Source organism: Globicephala melas, chromosome 2 (assembly GCF_963455315.2).
Source record: "Globicephala melas chromosome 2, mGloMel1.2, whole genome shotgun sequence".
NCBI lineage: Eukaryota > Metazoa > Chordata > Mammalia > Artiodactyla > Delphinidae > Globicephala > Globicephala melas.
The window spans coordinates 18699570-18720955 of NC_083315.2; the positions used below are offsets into that span (position 1 = coordinate 18699570).

The 21386-nt window shown below is 36.9% G+C and overlaps 2 protein-coding genes across 20 annotated transcripts in view; one reads left to right on the forward strand and one right to left on the reverse strand.

Annotated features, from left to right (window-relative positions):
* The window catches only part of PDSS1 (decaprenyl diphosphate synthase subunit 1), a 64042-nt gene extending 58586 nt beyond the window's left edge, over window positions 1-5456 (forward strand). The window contains exon 12 of the transcript XR_009561540.2: window positions 541-5456. The gene's annotated coding sequence lies outside the window, so the exon portion shown is untranslated. The remainder of the gene's footprint in view (window positions 1-540) is intronic.
* The window catches only part of ABI1 (abl interactor 1), a 129362-nt gene that overhangs the window by 11221 nt on the left and 96755 nt on the right, over window positions 1-21386 (reverse strand). For 6 of the 19 annotated variants that reach the window (XM_060293213.1, XM_060293218.1, XM_030837015.3 and 3 more), the window contains exons 3-9: window positions 15899-16075; window positions 10967-10981; window positions 10135-10235; window positions 8703-8843; window positions 6013-6113; window positions 5016-5096; window positions 583-759 (exon numbers count right to left, since the gene is read on the reverse strand). In XM_060293213.1, coding sequence (XP_060149196.1) covers window positions 583-759; window positions 5016-5096; window positions 6013-6113; window positions 8703-8843; window positions 10135-10235; window positions 10967-10981; window positions 15899-16075 — 793 coding nt within the window. The remainder of the gene's footprint in view (window positions 1-582; window positions 760-5015; window positions 5097-6012; window positions 6114-8702; window positions 8844-10134; window positions 10236-10966; window positions 10982-15898; window positions 16076-21386) is intronic. The other 13 variants (XM_060293215.2, XM_060293234.2, XM_030837003.3 and 10 more) reach the window with 8 other exon arrangements.

The window sequence follows — 21386 nt, forward strand, 5'->3', positions numbered from 1 at the left end:
AATGGTTTTTAATGGTTTGGAACTCATTTCAGTATAGGTTAACAAGCTTAAAAGTGATAGCCAGCAATTTCATTATATTATTGTAAAGAAAAACTGTCACAGTGTTTTTAAGTTTACTGTTATTGAACTGTATCAAACATGCCAATAAAAATAAATTCAGCTTAATTAATTTCAGTGGTTTTCTTCTCTAGTTCTACTTACAGTAGTAAAAATTTCATCAGTTAAATTTTAGTATACGAGTATACTCAGTAAGCCTGAATTTTTTTGAAAGGGATAAGCAATTATTCTTAAAATGATATGCTTCAAGGTCTAACTTTTTTTTTTTTTTGGCCGCACCATGCAGCATGCGGGATCTTAGTTCCCCAACCTGGGCTCAAACCCGCACCCCCTGCAGTGGAAGTGCAGAGTCCTAACCACTGGACAGCCAGGGAAGTCCCCAAGGTTTAACTTCTTAAAACAAAAATAAACATGAAATAGCACGGTTTCAATTGTTGTCTATCACTGGCAAGAATAACAATTTCAAATAATTTCCTTCAAAAGGAGCTCCACTGCTGCCGTTAAACCTGCAAAGCACAAGCTTACTTGAATTCTGAGAATAAAGTGGACCTCCATTAACATGAGGCTGAGCAGAAAACTGAGCCGTCACAGAGGGAGTCCGTCTGTATCCACCAGAAGATGTCGAGGAAGTGGTAGAGTTGTGTCGAGAAATCTGCCTGGTCATTGTGCCATACTGGGAACCAGGAGCTGAGCCCGGGGCTGCTGAAAAGCATTAGTCAAAGGCAACCAACAAAGAACTTGAGCATTGCAAGTCACCTCCGATGGCAGAACAAAGAGAAGGAGACTATCAGCAAGAAATGTTTATTACTTTTTAAAGCCCACAGCACAAAATAAAGAGAAAAGTAAAGATAAAACACAAACAGCTCTATCTCTGAAGTTACAAAAAGAAGGAAAAACAGATACTGTGTGGAAAGTGCAAAAGTAAATAAGTAATATTCTTAAGCCTTTTAATTTAGCATAATACCAAATGGTATTTTGCTAATAAAATGTATAAATTTTTTTCTGTAACATTTTAAAACATACAGCTTTTATATGTCAACTGTGTCTTTCCAAGAAAATAAGTACCAAATGATAGTCTGAGGTGGAAAGCATCAGTTTTTAGATGTGAGTATCTTAATATCTGGTTTACAGACTTCTTCTCCTTTCCATTGCCAAATCTTCAGAAGCACAGTATAAGAATCTATCCAGCCAAACCCAGCTTAAATTATAAAATGTAAACAATTAAGCATATTTTCCACATGCACTACTATATTTATTTGAATGTTTAATGTATTAGCAGTTATTACCAATACATATTATAGTAGAATCATTTTTAAGAGAAGTATAATTTCTAGTTTCAAAGCACTTATATATGTCAGATTCGTTGTATATCTCCCAGCTTTTAAGAATTACACACTTTGCCCTATCACTTACATTTCTGTAACTGATAAAGCTGAAAAAAATTTTGGACCTGTAAAACATGGACATTTTAAGGCAGCTTTGTGTAGAAAATCCATTATCTTTTTCCATATCCTTGGAGGGCTTTTTTTCCGTACTACACCCAAAGCACATTTTTTTTATATTATGCATATCTAAACTAACTGAAGTATTAACAATACTTAAAATTTTATTTACCAACATTTCAGAAGTTTAAGATTTTAAAGGTTAATATAAAGTTCAAAGCCTCTAAAGTTAACTATACCTTCCAAAGGTAACTTCAGGATTAACATTATCCTCCCAAACATCTAACCATGACTGAGCAAATAAAAAGACAACATCCTGGTTTACTTTCATTCAGTCATCCAATTTAACCTCTCCTAGAGGTCATATAAATTATTAGAAAAAAGCCATACAGCAGAGGTTGTTCATTAAAAGAAGTGCTAATATTCAACATTTTGGAGCTCCCAAGCCATAGGCAGTCACTAATTATTTAAATCATCCACATGCTCAATTCCTAAACAGAAACACACTTTATAAATAAGAGTCTATTCAAATGCCTTCATGAACGAGTAACTCTGGACAGGTAAGTTTTCCAAAGAGCTAAGAAGTAACCCTTTAACCATTTTTAATAGAAATCTCAATAAAATGATTTCTATATTTCTTTTGACTTATATAAAAACTGTATAAAATCCAGGTTATTTGTCTTGGTGATTTAAAACCAAAATAAAGCTATTTAATAGCAGTTCCAAACTATGCCTATTTTAGAATTTATTTTAATATTAAAATAAAATTATGAAATAAATAATACCAAACGGTGTATGATTGATATATACATAATCATACATGCTATATATAAATAATACATATACATATGGTTACATATACTAATATATATAATTATTTATACTGGTTATATATAATTTGTTTACATAAATAAATATTATTTATATTTTTATATATATTACATATATTTTTTAAGGAAAAATACTCAGCTCCAAGAACTAGAATATTACCAGTATCACTGAAGCTTGTTTGCCCCTTCTGAACCCCAAACTCCAAAACATGTGTTAAACATTCTCTCTCTTCACTATACAGTAAGTCCCCTACTCACAAACCTTCAAGTTGCGAACTTTCAAAAGATGCGAACATGCATTCGCGTGTCCAATCACTTAAAGTTAGTTCACGTGTCTGATGTACACTGTCATGTGTGTGCATCCTCTACAAGTGGTTGTGCTTCTGTGTACTTTACTGTACAGCACTGTATGGAGTACAGTAGTACAGTACCTTTATTTCAAGCCCAGAATGTCCGGAAGCAAGTGTAAAAGCAGCATTGGTATAGCTGGTACTACTGTAATTTTCAAGGTACTGTACTGTAAGATTAAAAATGTTTTATTTTTTGTGTTTGTTATGTATTATCTGTGTGAAAAGTGTTATAAACCTATTACAGTACAGTACTACATAGCCAATTGTGTTAGTTGATACATAGGCTAACTTTGTTGGACTTAGGAACAAATTGGACTTAATGAACGCGCTCTCAGAACGGAACTCGTTCGTATGTAGGGGACTCACTGTATGCAGTTTTTTAAAAATCATAGATAATTATAACCTTAAACAGTACACACAGAGACCTTGCAAATTTATAAACTTTCATAATGGAATGATTCTGTATTGATTATGTATTTCTGCTGTTTTCCTTTGATATTATCTTTTAAGATTCATCCATGTTGAGAAGTATATCATTCATTTTTATTGCTTTATTTGCATATGAACATGCCACAATTATTTATCCATTCCACTGTAGACATTTGGGATACATCCAGATTTTTGCTATTATTATTATACCGCTACTGTGAACATTCCTAAATATGGTTCCTAAGTTTCTCTGGAACAGTGGTTCGCAAACTTCAGCAGTGATCAGAATTTCACCTTGAGGGCTTGTTACAATACAGGCTGCTGGGCTCCAGTCTCAGAGTTTCTGAATGAGTAGGTCTGGAATGGGACCTGAGAATTTGCATTCCTAACTAGTTCCCCCATGATGATGATGCTGTTGGTCTGTAAATCATACTCCAAAAGCCACTGCTCTAGTATAGTAGTTTTTAAACTTTATGGTCTTAGGAGCCACTCTAAAATTAGAGAACCTCAAAAAATTTTTGTTGAAGTGGGTTATACCATATTAGAAACATTAATTACCATAATTAACTGATTAATTACCATATTAGAAATTAAAACTGATTTATCTTTAAAATACATAAATACACAAATACACAATCCATTAGTTGTCAAAAATGATGTTATCATATGTTATGTAGCCTCTGGAAAATTCCACTGTGTACTTGTACCAGAATGAGAATAAAAAAGGCAAATAAGTCTTAGTATTATTATGGATATAGTTCTGACCGCAAAAACTCCAAGAAAGGATTTTGGCAACCCCCAGGAGTTCCAAAACCATGTTTTGAGAACCAGTACGCTAGGGCAAATATCTAGAAATGAAACTGATAAATCTAAGGTAGAAACCTCGTTCAACTTGACTGGGTAACAACAAATTATGTTCTAAAGTGACTGAATCAACAAATAAACTCCCACCAGCAACGTACCTTTCTGTTACTGCACATCCTCATCAACACATGGTACTGGTGGACTTCTACATTTTTACCTATCTGGTAGCTATAAAATAGTATCTCGTAGTTTTTGTTTTCCTGATTATTAATTAGGTTGAGGGCATTTTTTTTCCACATGGACTTTCTGCCAACAATTTCTATTACTTGGGTCTTTTGTTTATTACTTCCTTTTCCCCTCTCCTCTGAGTACAAGTGCCAACGTTTTGAAAAGAAGTTGCTAGATGGCTTTATTTCACCTAAGCTCTCAATATGTGAAACAGCTCTTTATCCATTTCCACCCAAATGCTACTGTGCATTTCTAGGCTGAATGATTTTATACCAAGTCTATATTTGGAATTCCTTATATGCTCAATCCAGTCTCCCCCAACTTGGGAGCAATTTAAATGTATTTTATTGAACAAAATGTTTCATGGCATCCTCAGATGCCATAAATCCTGGGCTATATCAGAGTTTTTCAGCTGTGACCCACTGGAAAGCCTCAGGGTACCCCACACCGCACACCATTCTCTTTTTCATCTTCTTCCTCTTGTCCCCCACCTTCACCCCACTCCTGTGACTGTGGTATATACCAGGGAGTTCCAAATCAAGTTTCACTTTAAAAAAATATTACATCACTATTAAAAAAAATTTTTTTTGAACAATCACTGCTATAATATTCCTAGAAAAATCTAAACAGAACAAATGCAAACCACATTAAATTGGTTATAAACTAGGCATAGAAGCATCTGACATCACAGAGAAGTTTCTGTGTAACTTCAGAGGCCTTGCACCAGAAGAAATTAGTGTAAATTAGATTTAATACTTTAAACTTTGTATTACCACCTACAACCTAACAACTACAAAAGCGAGCCGTCTAACAGAGGAGCTTACTGTGAACTCTGCACAGTAAGGTAAATCACTCCGGTGGTTATGCAGTCTCACCTATCACAGTGTTCAGGGGCAGAAGTAGTGGAAGAGGTGGTGCTGGTGGAGCTCCAGAAGGAGGAGGGTCAGAAATGTTTTCTAATAAAATAGTTTATAATTCAGGTCAGAGTGCAATAAACAGAACTAATCATTCTGAAACAGTAAGGAAGTACGTTTTGGAAATAAGAAAAAAAGAGAAAGATACCCATATGTAAAGCATGTTCGAATGAGTAAGAATTTTACTAGGTAAAAAGATCATTGAGTTCACGCATTCATTAACTATAAAATATGCCTGTTTTTATAAGTAGCTTTTTCTCCCTTTTCAACAACATCCTTGAGAAACTAAGTATTTTTCCCTAACAACTTTTGATTATCAAACTTACTTTTAAAGTGTGTACTTTTAACACCATAAAGTCCTCCTTTCACTTAATAAAAAAATCAAGGGACCAATTTAATGCTCTGCTGTGATTTCTTAAATTTTTATATAATCTAAAAAGTAAAAGAGCTTCTCCTGGTTTAATCCCATTTTATATTCATGGCATTTTACTGAAATACGTATTGAATACCATACATAAATGTAGTAAAGTCACAAAACCAGCTAACAGTGGAGTTGACATACTTACTAGCCTATAAGGCAACATCAAAGTTCAATGATACATAATTCACATTAAAGACACTGATCTTTTGGTTGAATTATCAATAATATTGGTTTGCTCTTGAAATAATAAATATCATTCTTGACTTGTGCCCAAGGCAAGTATTTCTAAAGCAAAATGTCCAAAAACTTATTTAATAAAGCTATTTAATATGCTTTTCTATAAGTAAGGAGAAACATCTGCAAAACTCTAAAGACCCTGTGAAAACCAATCAAAAATTGTTTTTAAATTTGCTTTCATTCTGGCAACAATCTCATAAGTTTAATAAATAGTTTTATCTAATGTAATTAAATTATTTCAGACTTCCATAATAAAGCTAACTACTACCACATATTAAAATGGGTGAGTATATGACACACCTGGTCCAACAGTGGGTGGTGAGGGTGTAGGCACGGCAATGGGAATGCCAATACTGCTGCTGCCACTGTTTTCTCGGCTTCCACTTCCTCCACTGCTTCCACTGCAAAGGAGAGAGAAAAATCATGAAAATAGCAATTCTAGAGATTTACTCAGGAAAAAAATCAACTCAAAGCCACTAAATACTCCTTTTATGATGCATATGTGTGTGCTTGTATGTATACACACAAGTATATATAAAGACAAATTTTAACAGTCCAATATAAATTTTAACCCTAATACTTGAAGTGGTTCTTGTGTTTCACTCTATTTCTCCAACTACTGAAAAACCAATATAGTCACATAGTACTCAGAACTATAAGAGATCACTGAGACATGAATGACCAATATAATCTTATAGTACAATGAGTCAACAAGGATTTATTTAAAACCTCGTATAAACAGCAGTGAACAAACAAGACATGAACCACACTGTCATGGAGCTCTTCACTGAGACTGTGAAAACTGACATTAACAAATAGTGTGATGGAAGCCACAAAAGATGCTATGGAAGTTAATAAAAACGGTAACCAGTTTTAGTCTGAAATTAGTATGTAAACCTCCACTCATCTCAAAGAATGGCAATAAAACACGGAAATGTTTGGAAAAACTGAGCAAATGACAAAAAAAAGACAAGACAATAATGAAGTTTCAGCAAGGCACAGTCTAGAATAGTTGATACTACTAAACTTTAACCAATTACTTCTATGGACTTACTGTCCCTTTAGGTATACAACCTCGCACTGACCAGTTTTAGTAATGTATGTGTGCACATGTACATTATGCAAATGTACATATGTACACGTGTAGCCTTAAGCTCCATATTATACTTTTAAAAATCAACATCATTGGCTCAGTAGGCCCAGAAACCCAACAGGGCAATGATTTGCACTGCCTAGATAAGTTTTTTCCCTCCAATATGAGCATTCTATAATCACATTATCACATACTAATAGAAAGGGGAAAAAAGCTATTTACATAACAAAAATAGCTTTGCTATGAAGGCCTCCCTCCTCCCAAGCTGGCCAATACTCTGCTTTCTGCCACCACCGTATCACAGACAGATGAATATTTTTGCACTTATGCACTTCCACAATTACTGGCTTATGTGCCTTTTTCTAACATGGAGATTGGCAAGTTACAGCCCACAGGCCAAATCTGGCCCATGATCTGATTTTTACAACCTGTGAGCTAAGAACATTTTTTTTACATTTTAATTAGTAGAAAAAAAATCAAAAGAGGAATAATATTTTATGACACATTAAAATTATATTAAATTCAAATTTCAGTGCCATATATAAAGTTTTACTGGAACACAGCCATGCTCATTCATTTACGTGTTGCTGGTAGCTGCTCTCATGCTACAATGATAGAGCTGAGTAATTGCAGCAGAGACCGTATGGACCACAAATCCTAAAGTATTGACAATCTGGCCCTTTATAAAAAAGTTTGTTGATCCCTGTTCTAACAGAACAAGTTCCTGAAAAAAAGAACTATATCTCATAGGTATATCCGTGATATCTAATGAAGTAACTCTTAACAACTAACTAGTTGTTGAATATGATTAAACTATTAATTACTACATCCACTATAAAGAACAACCATGCTGGTATAATAATTCAATAATAAACATATAAAAAAAAACGCAATTTTGGTCCTCATTGAACTTACCCTGATTCAGTAACTGCAGATATCAATATGACAATTTATTTACTAACAATAACAACAAATAACAATTACATAGCATCTAAGAGCGTGATATATCCTGCGTAACTGAAGCCTCCAAAATGATTTTACCAAACTGTATTTCTAATAAAACCATCCTAAAAGTCAAGGTAAAGAGGGTCCTTGCCCAAGTTATTAAGTGAGAGGTAAAAATCAAAGAATAAAACAAATTGAGCTATACGATAATTTTGTCTGGCTTTATAAACTTGCACAAAAATAAAGTGGCTACTTTTGAGGGGAGGAAGGCTGAGGCAATAATTGGGAAAGGGCCTGAGGGGGATTTCTGGATTGCGGTTATGTTCCATTTTCTGATCTGGGTGATGGTTACATGACTATATTCAATTTGTATTAATACATCAAGTTGTTACACTTAATAAAGTATATACTTTTCTGAATGTATGTTATGTTCCATAACCAAGTTTTAAAAAATCCACTGGGTAGCTGATTTCTAGAACTTTTTAAAATGAATTTATATAGTAACATATTCTAGTACATCAACTCTCTTAAGAAATTCTTCCTCAGATCTAAACTGTTTTCTTTCCTCCAACCTCTTAAAGTTTAAATCACATTGTAGAGTTTCTGATGTTTAACCTTTTATCCAAAAAATTTAAGAGTGGTTACCTTCATCTTTTCTAAAAGACCATTTTAAAAAAACATTCTTCAGACTTCATCCAAATATACATTTGTACCTCTGTCAAAAGGAGGAAATACTAGCAATCTGCTAGCAGTATAAATAGACACTAAAAAATCTAAAAAATAGAAGTTATAACATATATTTAAAGGAACATATACAATATTAATACCCTCAAACTTTTACATTCTATATTAGCATTAGACTAGCACTTTACCTTTACCAGCAACTCTATAGGAGTTTGTCACCAATCAATAATGCACATTCTCAATTCAAAGGCTCAACCTAAAAATTTACCTGTGTGTCCTCGGTCTCTGATTTAAAGAAGCTGTCCTGCCTGGACTATGCTGACTTCCAAGCCTAGCAGGACTTGTCATGTAGTCATTAGGAACTGTTGGAGGTTTAACAGGTTCCAGGGTTTTGTAAGGAGTATTTCGTCTAAAGAAGCATAATAGAGAAAGGAATATGAATAAGAAAGATAAATGGTATTTTCTCCCAAATTTGTGACTGTCCCTTTATAACCAAGTATAACACAAGTTTTGGGTTTTTTTAATAACAAAGTTTGTTTTTAAAAAACATTTTTAATTGGGGTGTATGAATTTTGTTACTTTAACACAAAAGCTAAAATTTGTTGCCTTTTCTTAGGAAAACCAATGGAAAGGGTAATTTAAAAGTTCTCATCTTATTTCTAAAAATCATGGTTATAATTTTTTTAATGCTCAGTAATATCAAACTTTGAAATACATATTATTCCCAGATCAGTAACCCACAAGCCACTGTCCTTGTATATTATGGAAGCTAAATATCTCCTGTGCAATTTACTCCTACCTCAATCTAGAGATATATGAACAAGTACATTCTGATCCTAGATGTGATGCCATTAACTTCTCAATAAATGATTTTAACTTTTCTATTTAATAACTTTGTATGTTTTTTTCAGAGGTAAGGGGTTTACAGAATGAAAATAGAAACTAAGATCCTATAAGAAAGCTGATTGCTGATCCCTGTTACTATAAAATGATTCCCCCACCCCTCCACCAAAAATAAGGAGTCTAATTTTCTATAATAAAGTGAACTATCTTTCAGAAATGTCTTACGAAGTATTCAATATTTGTATTGCATTGAAAATTGGAAAGAAGTCACAATTACCTTTTCTACTTCTCCACTGGCCTTCTTACAAAGCTACTCTAGAATGAAGGGCCCTAAGATTACCAGCAGAAGCACAGTTAGAAGTACTCCAAGTAAAGAGTCCCCAAGTCTCAGGGGAAACAGAAGAACTGCAGGCTAGCAAACCAAAGTACACAAAGTAGACCACTTATTCAAAGCTCTGTAATATCAATATTGCAAATACATGTGAAGACACCATATATGGAACCTTCTGGTCATTTCATTTTAAATAAACATAACTCAGATTCATATATAAATCTTTTTATATATGTATTTATATATTTATATTTTTTAATGAATTAGAAGATAATAAATAAATAATGCTCATTTACATACATACAAAAAAACGTTTCTAGTACAGAATTCCTTAGAGAATATTACAGAACAGGCAGGTTCATTTTGGATACTGTTCAAGGAAATAGGAACCAAAATGAATTTGTAAAAGGTAGTATTTTCACACAGAGAGGGTCCCGTCACAAGGATCCATACATTTACTTAAGTCACAAAAACATCTCTTCCTTTGACATACAAATCCTCTTGTAAGATGTAGCTGAATTCTTACCCCAATGTTCCCCGGCCTGACATGGGAGGACTCGGTGGTTTCTGAGTAGGAGGATTTGTTCTCGACAGTGTGCCAGTTCTTGCAGGCTGGTTATTTCCATGCTAAAATGTGGAAAGAAAAGCTTTTAGTTTTATATCAAATTGTTCTCTTGGTGTTTTGACACCATGTATTATTTTTTTTATTATCAGAATGTGAAATAAGGATTCCCAGACAGTTTTAATAACAGACTTTGGTACTACATTTTAAAAAGTCAAGATACCACTTGCACTTGGCTTTTCTTATTATTTTATGCCCTTCATACCAATTTATTGCAAAATACAGGTGAGATTACTGAATTTTATATATTATTTTATTGTTAGAAATGTTCACTGAGATCTAACTTATCTGCAATTCAAATGCTGGGTTTCTTAAAATTTTTGGAATGTGTGCATGAATATAAACTGCAGATCTCAGTGTCAATTTGCTAAAATATTCATCTAAAAAAATCACCTCTATCCCAACAACTCAGTAACAAAGTCATATATAATGCCTGGGAAACCTCCTAATTGTAAGTCAATAAAAGCAAGGCAACTATCAAAAAATGAGCAAAGCAATAAATGTTAGCAAAATTAATGTTCCTATATAAATGCAGATGTCAATATATCTTTGATATATTAACACATCCAAGCTAAATGTTGCTGATTTGAACTGAGTTTGAGTATATTTAATCTACATAAATCCTATGGGGAAAAAGCAGACAGACATAGGAAAAGTTTTCAAATTTTAGTGGCTCTGCAGCCTCTATCGATATAGAGGGGAAACTGTGGATCAAATGATAAGTAGTAACTCTTACCTTGGCTTTTAGCCACTTTACGTTGCAAAAAAAGGGGGGAAAAAGTAGAAATTAATTCTAGATAAGTTATATCTGATAGGACAGGTTCACATTTACAGTTACTCAATTCATGTTAATAAGCTTTTTTACCCAGTCATATTTCAAATATTTTGTAAAGAAAAGATATCCATAAGCAGCAGGGAAATATTCATGGGTATCACATATTTTTTCAAAATAATACATTCATAAGGAAATCACTTAATTATGCCAATCTCATGCAGCTCCAATAATTTCTTAGGTCAGTATTTTATCCTATGAAATTAATCCAACTGAATCATAGATGATTTAAAAAACAAATTTTGATTTAAACACAAACACCATACCTCATTAAATGTATGGCTACTTTAATACATCAGTGCACAAGACCTAAGACTGCTGGATAATGAATGCCCATGTATGAGTATTCATTATTTGAATGGTAGTATATTATTTTAAAGAGTGATAAACTGCAAATGTTAAAATTCAAAATCACAGCTTGTTTTCCAAATTCAGAAAAGGACCTAGCACCTCAGTGTTTAAAAACAAAATTACAATGCACAATAATAGCTTAGCCAGATTCTAATTAAGGAACAAGCAAACAGGGTCTGGATACCCTCTCATGTGTAGCTTATGAATACAAATCCTGACCAGGCCAACACTAGTAGAAAGTTATATGTTGCTCTAGTTCTAAATTTTCTTCTGAACAAGTTTGACCATAATTCAAAACTGAAGAAAAGCTGCTTTGATCCTAAAGGCTACTTCTATGAAAACTGGCTAGCTTATATATATGAAATAATGCGTCCAAAGCATCCTACTTGTACCACGCCACTTAAGAAAAAAATGCCTTCAGGTTGCAGTCTTTTCCTACATTTTGGGGTGGGGTGTGGGGTCTAAGTTCTTTCCATAATACCTGCCATTCCAAATATGTATCTATCATTTTCAAGTGACCACAGAAGCAACATTAAGGAAATCATCCAAAAATGGAATATCCTTTGACTTATATTCTCATTTCTAGAAACTGTGCCAGAATCTTGGTATTCTTTAGTGTTTGTTTAGAATAATATGACTCATTTTTATCCTGATTAAACCATGTCTGGAATCCTACCTAGCCACTACATTTCACACCTGGATTTAGAAATTAAACTTGAATAACTTTATTATCCTTGAAGATAAGCTTTATTAATATGATAGCATTATAATACACTAAATACTATTCTAAAGTAACTTAGAAATATTCTAAATATGACCACACATCTTCCCTCATTTGCTGTTTCAAGTGAACAAGAAACAAACAAAAAAAACAGCATACAAGTATAAACTGGTCCCAAATGAAAGGATGAAAGGAGAATTTAATTGGGCATGAAAATTCTAGTTGAACTCTGCTACTATGCAATGGTGTAACCTTTAACCTCTTATGGAGCACAGCCTCCTCTCTTAAGTGCATGTTTATGTATACAAATGTGTTGGGGTTAGCGAGTGTTGGAAGGAAATGATCTCTATACCTTCAACTCAAAATATAATTGTTAGCAACCTACAAAATTTTTCCATTTCAGTGTCCCCCAAACACATTCAAAACTAGGCTTTTTATTTCCTTAAGATCTCACTTCATTTCCTTAACATTTACATTTATGGATGAGTCAGTTTACCATTTCCTTGGAACCTCAGGTTGAAAATAGAACTCTTTGATTCCTACCTACCTGCAAGCCCGAAGTAGATCATAAGCTTTGCATACCACAGGTACGAAAGTCTGTAAGATGCCAATTCTTTCTCTGAAATGACTCATTAGCTCACTCCTCTAATAAAATCGAAACCTTTTAAAAATACCATTCCTATGTATTATAAAGCTTTAGTGTTTCCATTAATAAAATGTAATAACTCCTAGATCATATGGTCTTTTCAAGGCTTGAAAACAAAGACATATGTGGAAAGTCGTTCATAAGTTATGAACCAGGCTATAAAGCTGTTAATTATTATAACTGTTTAACAGAAATAATTTTAAATGTTTCTACTAAGTGCTCAAGCCTTCTCTAGTCTAAGCATACTCTGAAACCTTGTTCTTCCTTCTATTAGGATGAACTTTAGTATTTTTATTTTATTAGGATGAACTTTATTGTTCATCTTCTTTTTTATTCTCCTTTAGGCAAACTTTCTGGCAGTCTCTCTATGCAAGGATTCTCTTATCTATATCTTATGCTGTTTCCAAAAGTCAAACCAGACTTACCTTAAGACACCTTTTCCATATTTTAAATTCTTACTAAACTTATGTGTACCACCTATTTCATAGCATAAAATGCATTAACACAATAAATATCAATTAAATGAATAATACAAATACCAAAACACTAAAATTTATGCCATGAAAGAAGAAAATATGATGGAATATTTAATCTTGGGGGGTAAAAAACAACACAAAACTTGGTAGCTATAAGAAGAAATATTGGGACTTCCCTGGTGGTCCAGTGGTAAAGAATCCGCCTTCCAATGCAGGGGACGTGGGTTCGATCCCTGGTTGGGGAACTATGATCCCACGTGCCACAGGGCAACTAAGCCTGCGCACCACAACTACTGAGCCTACGTGCCTCAACGAGAGCGCCTGCAAGCCGCAACTAGAGAGAAGCCTGCGCGCCGCAACGAAGACCCCGCATGCCACAACTAAGACCCAACACAGCACCCCCCCAAAAAAAAGAAAGAAAAAAAATAATTTTAAAAAGAAATATTAATATATTTGGATACAATTTTTTAACATCCTGTAAATATTTGTTTAAAATACCAAAGCATCAAAGTCAAAAGCCAAACAGCAGGATGAGGAAATATTTGCCAAAATATAAGGAGCTAATTTCTTTGATAGAAAAAAGAACCCTTACAAGTCAGTAAGAAAACAAACTTCTAAATAGAAAAGTAGGCAAAAGATAAGAAAATAACTCTAGAACTGTAAGTACAGTGTCTTCCAATCCTTAAAAGTGCTTTAGACGCTAATTTAAAAATAAATCTACAGTTTTCCTCCTTGTAGTTTTGGCCCTGGCATTTGCTCATTAACTATTCCAAATTTCCAACTTTCACAGATCTCTACAATCCTCTAGAAATATTTAAGCCAACAATGATTTCTTAGGGAAATAAAACTGGATCAATATAGCTGCAATGAGACTACTGGGAGAAAAATAATTGTATGTATTTGTATATCACAGAAACAAAATGTGGACAAATAAGCCACATATCAGCTTCTGACCACCCACCCTCCTACCCATGGTCAAAAAAATATTTCAAAATAGTCCGTACAATAATGTGACTGTACTTAATGTCACAGAACTGTACACTTAAAATGGTTAAATGGTAAATTTTATGTTATGTATATTTTACAATAAAAAACTTAAAAAAAAAAACAAACCTGCGTCTAAACTATCCACATTACAAAAAGTAGATTGCTAAAATTGACATCTGCAGACTTTCAGTATATATTATGCAGTGTTTACATTTCTCATTTGTACATACATAATAAAACAGTTAAATTTTCTCACCCAAAATTTCCTTGTAAAGTTTGGTTTCATTTTATACTCTGCTATGTACTATGTATTAAACTGTTAAACACAATTATTAGTGGGGAGATAATAGAGGGTAATCACTTCTAAGATGGTGACAGATTTTTTTTTTTTTATGAGTGTATATTGCTTTGGTAGGAAGAAAAATCAAGCAAAAGGGGAAGAAGTGAGTGCATGAGAATGTGTGTGCACGGGTGTATGTATATGAATGTATGTATATACATAATTTTTACTTCCAAGGCAGGTAATAATAAGTTCTTCCAAATTCTCAAAATTCAAATTAAATCAATCTAGTCTAAATATCTTAAATTAAAATTGAACTTAAACTCTCAGACAACCCTAGCCACATCCTTGGATAAAAATACAAGAAACGAGTAACCTGCTCTACATTTGCAAAGTGTTCCAACTTCCAAGCCTGACAGTGAAGGGGAGATTCCAATAGTCTCTGAGAAGAGCAGAATAAAGAGCGATGTCACCAGCTATACTCCCCTCTTGACCAGGAACCCCAGATAAGTCAGAATGCAACAAATCCAGCAATAGCACCAGGCAGATAACCAGCTAGGAAAAGCTTCAAGATTCTAGCTGACCCCTAAAAAAATTATTATAAATATTCTGGAGACCAGAAACAAAATCAAATAATGGTCCTCTAAGAAAGGGACTACCAAATTTCAGAGGAATAGTTTATCTTGAGCAAAGATAGCTAAAGAATTCAGGTCATTCCAGATGCTTCCAAAATAACACATGAATATCTAAAAAGTTGAGAAGCTACAGGTATCCTTCAAGAGCAGCTAATTCTGCCATGCTAAGAAATGGACAAGGGCAACAAACAATCCCTTTCCTAAAAGCCTGTTGGGGCAGGGGGTGGGAGAGTGGGGAGTGATGCACAGAACAAGATTACACACAATTGTTTCATTTTGCATAAACTGCTGAAATTATATCCACATCCACACAGATGTATTAATACACACATATTTATGAATAAATGAATAAAAGTATTTATAAATTACTTTCTAAACCAATTCTGGAAAGCATATACATTTTTTATTCTTAAAAATTCATTCAGTAGTGAAAACAAGACTTGGCATTGACAACACAAATTTATAACATCAGTCTAGGATTCAAACGGCTTAACAAATGAATGGCCATTTTAAGTGTTTATATCTTCTTGAATACAGCCTACTGCACATGTAAAATTCTGCCCCAAGCTTAGTATAATACATAACTAGTATTAAATAAATGTTCTATAAAAACTGTATTGCTAATTACTAAGAGAATCTATTAGTTCTTTAAGAAAATCAGCTTTCTCACTATATTTCCTATCCAAAATATTTATTGGATATGCAAATTATTTCAAGTTAATGTAATATAAAACGCTTACCTTGACACCATGGCCCACATCATCCAGAACTGTATAGTCAATAGGTTTCCGAATATACCTTACAGGACGCTCCATATTTGCAGGCGCTATTATTTTGTGAGTTCTTGATGTATTCTTATTTGTTGTCAAAATACCAATCTCTCTTCGAGCCACTTTCTCTTTATGAATGTCCACAGTCTATATTTTAAATTTGAATAAAGCAAGAAAATATTATTTGGAAGAGTAAATAATATATACGATATCCACATATAATGGACCATAAGACTGTATCACGTCTATTTTCCAGTGAATAATACTGCATCTTCCCCATCAAAATTAAACAAATTAATATCTTTCAGGCTCAAAACATGGACTATCTAAAGGTGATTAAAAGCACCAACTAAGTTATTGGTTTTGATACCAAAATGATTCTTAGGAAAGCAATTTTCTTTCCTAAAAACCTGGTGTGTATGAAAAGGGAGGACTCTTGCTCTGTGTAGCTTACACTTTATTTTGTGGGGATACAGACCAGAAAAAAAAAATCAGTAATAACAACTAGATGAAGTACTATAATGACAGACGCACAGTTTATTTGAAATTAAAGGTATTGAGAGCAAGATGTCCAACTAGGTTGGGAAGGCTTTATAGAGTAAGTAGGTTTTTAAAAAATGAATAGAAATATGAGACAAATATGTAAATTATTCAAGGCAAAAAGAACAAAATGTTGCAGACAAAGGTGTAAGAGAAAAAAAAAAGGTAAGACCAGAGGTTCCAATCTGGCAGCACGCAGCCTACACATCTGCAGCCTATCTAGTACTGGCCTTTACGGCTTTAAAAAGGTTTTTTTCCCCCTTATTTAATTGCCAACATTCAAAAACTGGGTAGTAGTCAGCACATGAGAAATAGTTACACAACCACTCAACAATTTAAACTTTGGCCTAACAGTAATGCGAAACCAATAACAAATTTAAACTGAGTGACATCATCAGGTCTGCATTTTAAAAGATCCCTCTGGCACAGGTGTTGAGGACAGACAGAGGACTACTGGCAGTGAGACCAGTTAGGAAATAATTACAGTAGCCTAGGTGAGAAAATTTAAGTATGTGAACTGAACTGAAAGGGGGTGGGGAAGGTATTGTCAGGAAAAAAAGTTCAATGTTATGTGCATTTCTGCACATCTTGTGAGAAGAGGTACTGATTCCCTTTGTTCTGTATATTTATATAATAAACAGCCTTAGAAGATATAGTGTCTCCTCAAAGAGCAAAAGGCAGGTTTGTTTACTGTCCGGTATAATAAAGATACTGTCACTCCCCAGGGCAAAGGACAGGAAGGCTTACTGCCCATTATAAAAGATCTGGTCCCCTAAGCTGGGAGTTCCTTTCCTGTAACACACCCAATTGTGTGTGCAGGCATCAGTCACCTGGCTCTCTTTGCAGTATCCTGTAGAAATTGTGGCTGGTTATCTGACACAAGTGCTGACTATTGCCAGGAGTAATGACAGCTTTTGTCTCTGACCAGGAGTCTCATGTCTTCTACTTGAATCCATGGAGTTGTGCAGGCTAACTTGTGAGCTTCCACAAAGGGTAGGATCTCAACCCCTCACAATTTTTGAGTTTTGGTAATGAAGATGGAATGCTGACAAAGACAAAGCTTTTTAGAAACGGAATGAAAGGACAGTTAGCAGGAACTGAGAGAAGTCCATGGGAATCGGGAGTGAACATGTTGACCAGACTGTATGGTCCCCCCCAGGCAATGTCTGGTCCTCTACTTCACTGCCTGCTAATGATGCTGAACTGGTGCGGCAGTTTCAGGCTGAGTACCAGGAAGTAGTTTCAAACACAGCAGCCTGAACGATGCCCTGGCTACTGTCAGGTATCCACCAAGCTCACCAGGTCGGCCCTGTAAACAACTAGTAATAGGATTTGTCTGGCAGAGGGAGGCGGGAGCACCATAAATGTATCCATACTGAGTGTGAAAGAAGGAAAACTGTAACCACTGTGGGCAGAACCAGGAGAATCTTTAGCAACTGCTAGTTTGCTGGGGAGATTGAGGGGGTGGGAGGGGCACATAAAGCTTGTTAAAGAAGAAAGGCAACACCTGGCTATTTTAGTGCTCAGCCCCTCCTGCAGTCTGTCTTCTCAACATTAACCCCATTCGAGATAAGTAAAAGACCTCAGGTTTTGGCAGTGGGCCCTGTCTGCTACAAGACAGTTCTGGTCCTTCTGGGAAACTTTCCCCGAAACAATCTCCCAAGGGCACTGACTAGTCTTTGGGCTCTTCCGTACTAAAGTGGATTTTAAGTGATTTAGCAAATGATTCACCACAGAATGAGAAACTCACCCACAGAAATGTAGATTAAATTCTATCAGCTTCAGAAAACCCTCCTAGTCCTTATGCTGAAATCAAGCAAGAATTGAAGGGCTGTTCTTTTGACAATGGAGCGAGCAGCAGATAGTCCACATTAGGTGGACTCCTAAAAGCAACGATGCCACCCGTGCAGATCAAGTCCAAGTCGGCCAAAGAGTACAAACTCATGGCCCCCGCCGGGAAGTGATGTGGCTGTAGCCGCTGAATCAAGGCATCCCTAACGGAAATGGATGATGCCAGTCAGCAATGACGGCCCTGCCACAGAGTACACAACACAGGGCTTTGGGTGCCCCAAATGCTCGCAGCTACGGCGCCACTCAAAACTGAAATAAATTCACCTTGTTTACTGGTGCAGAGCTGCTCTCTCCCAGCCTCCCCCTACACCCTTTAAAGAGAAAGATTGTTAGGGGCGGGGCCAAGTTCTCCCAGTCCCCAAGGGGAACTGAAGATCAAACATACCTGGGTTTGCGAGATCACTGTAGGGAGGGGAGGGACATTTTATAGCTCTGACTGATATATATTGGAGCCCATGTCACCTTCATGCCTCATCCTGTGGAGGGAGAGGGTACCTGCTTTCAGCTATGAGGTTTGGGTGCAGTTCACGGTGCGGAAGAGATGCTAATGTGTTCTTTTGGGTGGGACTCTTGGTACCAACTCAATGTATTACTGTTGTGGCTTCCAACACTGAATGTATAATTGGTATTCATATTTTTCATGCTTGCACGGTGAATACTCTTAAGAGCCAGAGGGGATTATGCCACCTGGGAAGAGCCACATGTAGAAAAGCACTAGCAGCCTTAGTGGCCCACAGTCCTTATGATCCCTCTGAGTACAAGTTTCTGTGCCTGGGTAATGTTACTGACTGGAGCTTCTGACAAGAGGAACAGCCTCCAACCAGAGGTGCCCCTTGGACTTGGTATATTCAAGAATGCAGCCAGCCTGGCCCCTATGACCTCTCAGCTCTACAGGAAAGAGTGGCAGCTATCCCTTTAGGGAAAATTTATTTTCCATTCTGTTGGTTCAATGAGGCCCTTGATTCACAGAGGATCCCCTAAATGCCTGGGCCTGGTGCACTAATGACTCAACTAAGCTGAGACCCTGTGGTGTTCCGTGGACTGCTGTGCTGTTCAACCTCAGTGCCAGCTATGCAGAAATGAAAGTGGGTGTGGCTGCTGTGCTCTGCGGGCAGAACTCAAGGATGTTCTCAGAGATCTGGCTGATATTCCCGGTGATAAACCTTGTCAGGCTTCTACTGGTATGGGGCTAATACCCATTGGTAATAGTTGTTTGGGTCTGCTACTTAGAAAACTACAGACTGACATCTTAAAGACTTGCCATATAAACTGTGGAGACAGACAGTAGTTGCCGAGCAGACCATCTAGGTCACTAATATGGGCCATAGTAAGGGCCCATTGTCTGGTGAAGCTAACAGGAGTCCAGCTGCTGACGATGCCTGCACTGCCCAGACTGCCACCTCTGCCGGCGGATCCATCACCACTCCAGATGCGTCAACACATGGACCATCATTGAACAGACACAGAGTAAAGAACTCTGTTCCTGATGCAGAGGCAACCTCTGTGTCCCACACTGGTGACTCCCAGGAAAAGACCCATTCGTCTCATGGTGAGAGAGGCCACATCTCCTGCTACTGGCAGACCGGCTACATCAGACCTTTAACCCCGTCTTCACACCATCAGTAGTGCCTCACCGCTGATGACACTCTTCCAGGTTATGGTATTACAATGCCAATCCAATCAGCTGGCTCCAACCATACCACTGTGGCCCCTGACACTAATCTGTGTCATGTTTTTCACTTTCCAAACCATTTGCTATCTGACAATGGTATACTTTTTAACAAAAAAGTCACAAAAAATGGGTTGTTTGTCAAAGTATGTGATGGCCTTCCACACTCCCTACCATCCACAGGCATCTTGTATTGGTGAGTGCTGAAACAGCGTCCTCAAAAATCAACTTAAAAAACTCAAAAACAAAAGACAACTGGATTCGAAAATGGTCAAAGGACTTGAATAGACATTTCTCCAAAGAAAATATACAAATGGCCAATAAGTACATGAAACGGTGTTCAACATCACTAATCATTAGGGAAATGCAAATCAAAACCACATGACACCAATATGTATAAAATAGATAACTGAAGAGGAGAAGATGGCGGAAGAGTAAGACGGGGAGATCACCTTCCTCCCCACAGATACACCAGAAAACATCTACACGTGGAACAACTTCTACAAAACACCTACTGAACGCTGGCGGAAGACCTCAGACCTCCCAAAAGGCAAGAAAGTCCCCACGTACCTGGGTAGGGCAAAAGAAAAATGAAAAAACAGAGACAAAAGAATGGGGACGGGACGTGCACCAGTGGGAGGGAGCTGTGAAGGAGGAAAGGTTTCCACACACTAGGAAGCCCCTTCGCGGGTGGAGACTGCGGGTGGCGGAGGGGGGAAGCTTCGGAGCCGCGGAGGAGAGCACAGCAACAGGGGTGCGGAGAGCAAAGCGGGGAGATTCCCGCACAGAGGATTGGTGCCGACCGGCACTCACCAGCCCGAGAGGCTTGTCTGCTCACCCGCCGGGGCGGGCGGGGCTGGGAGCTGAGGCTCAGCTCCGGTCAGAGCGCAGGGAAAGGACTGGGGTTGGCAGCGTGAACACAGCCTGCAGGGGGTTAGTGCACCACGGCTAGCGGGAGGGAGTCCAGGGAAAAGTCTGGACCTGCCGAAGAGGCAAGAGACTTTTTCTTTCCTCTTTGTTTCCTGGTGCACGAGGAGAGGGGATTAAGAGCACCGCCTAAGTGAGCTCCAGAGACGGGCGCGAGCCGCGGCCAAAAGCGTGGACCCCAGAGACGGGCATGAGACGCTAAGGCTGCTGCTGCCGCTACCAAGAAGCCTGTGTGCAAGCACAGGTTACTATCCACACTCCCTTCCGGGGAGCCTGTCCAGCCCGCCACTGCCAGGGTCCCAGGATCCAGGGACAACTTCCCCGGGAGAACGCACGGCGCGCCTCAGGCTGGTGCAACGTCACGCCGGCCTCTGCCGCTGCAGGGCCCGCACTCCGTACACCTCCCTCCCCTCGGCCTGAGTGAGCCAGAGCCCCCGAAGCAGCGGCTCCTTTAACCCCATCCTGTCTGAT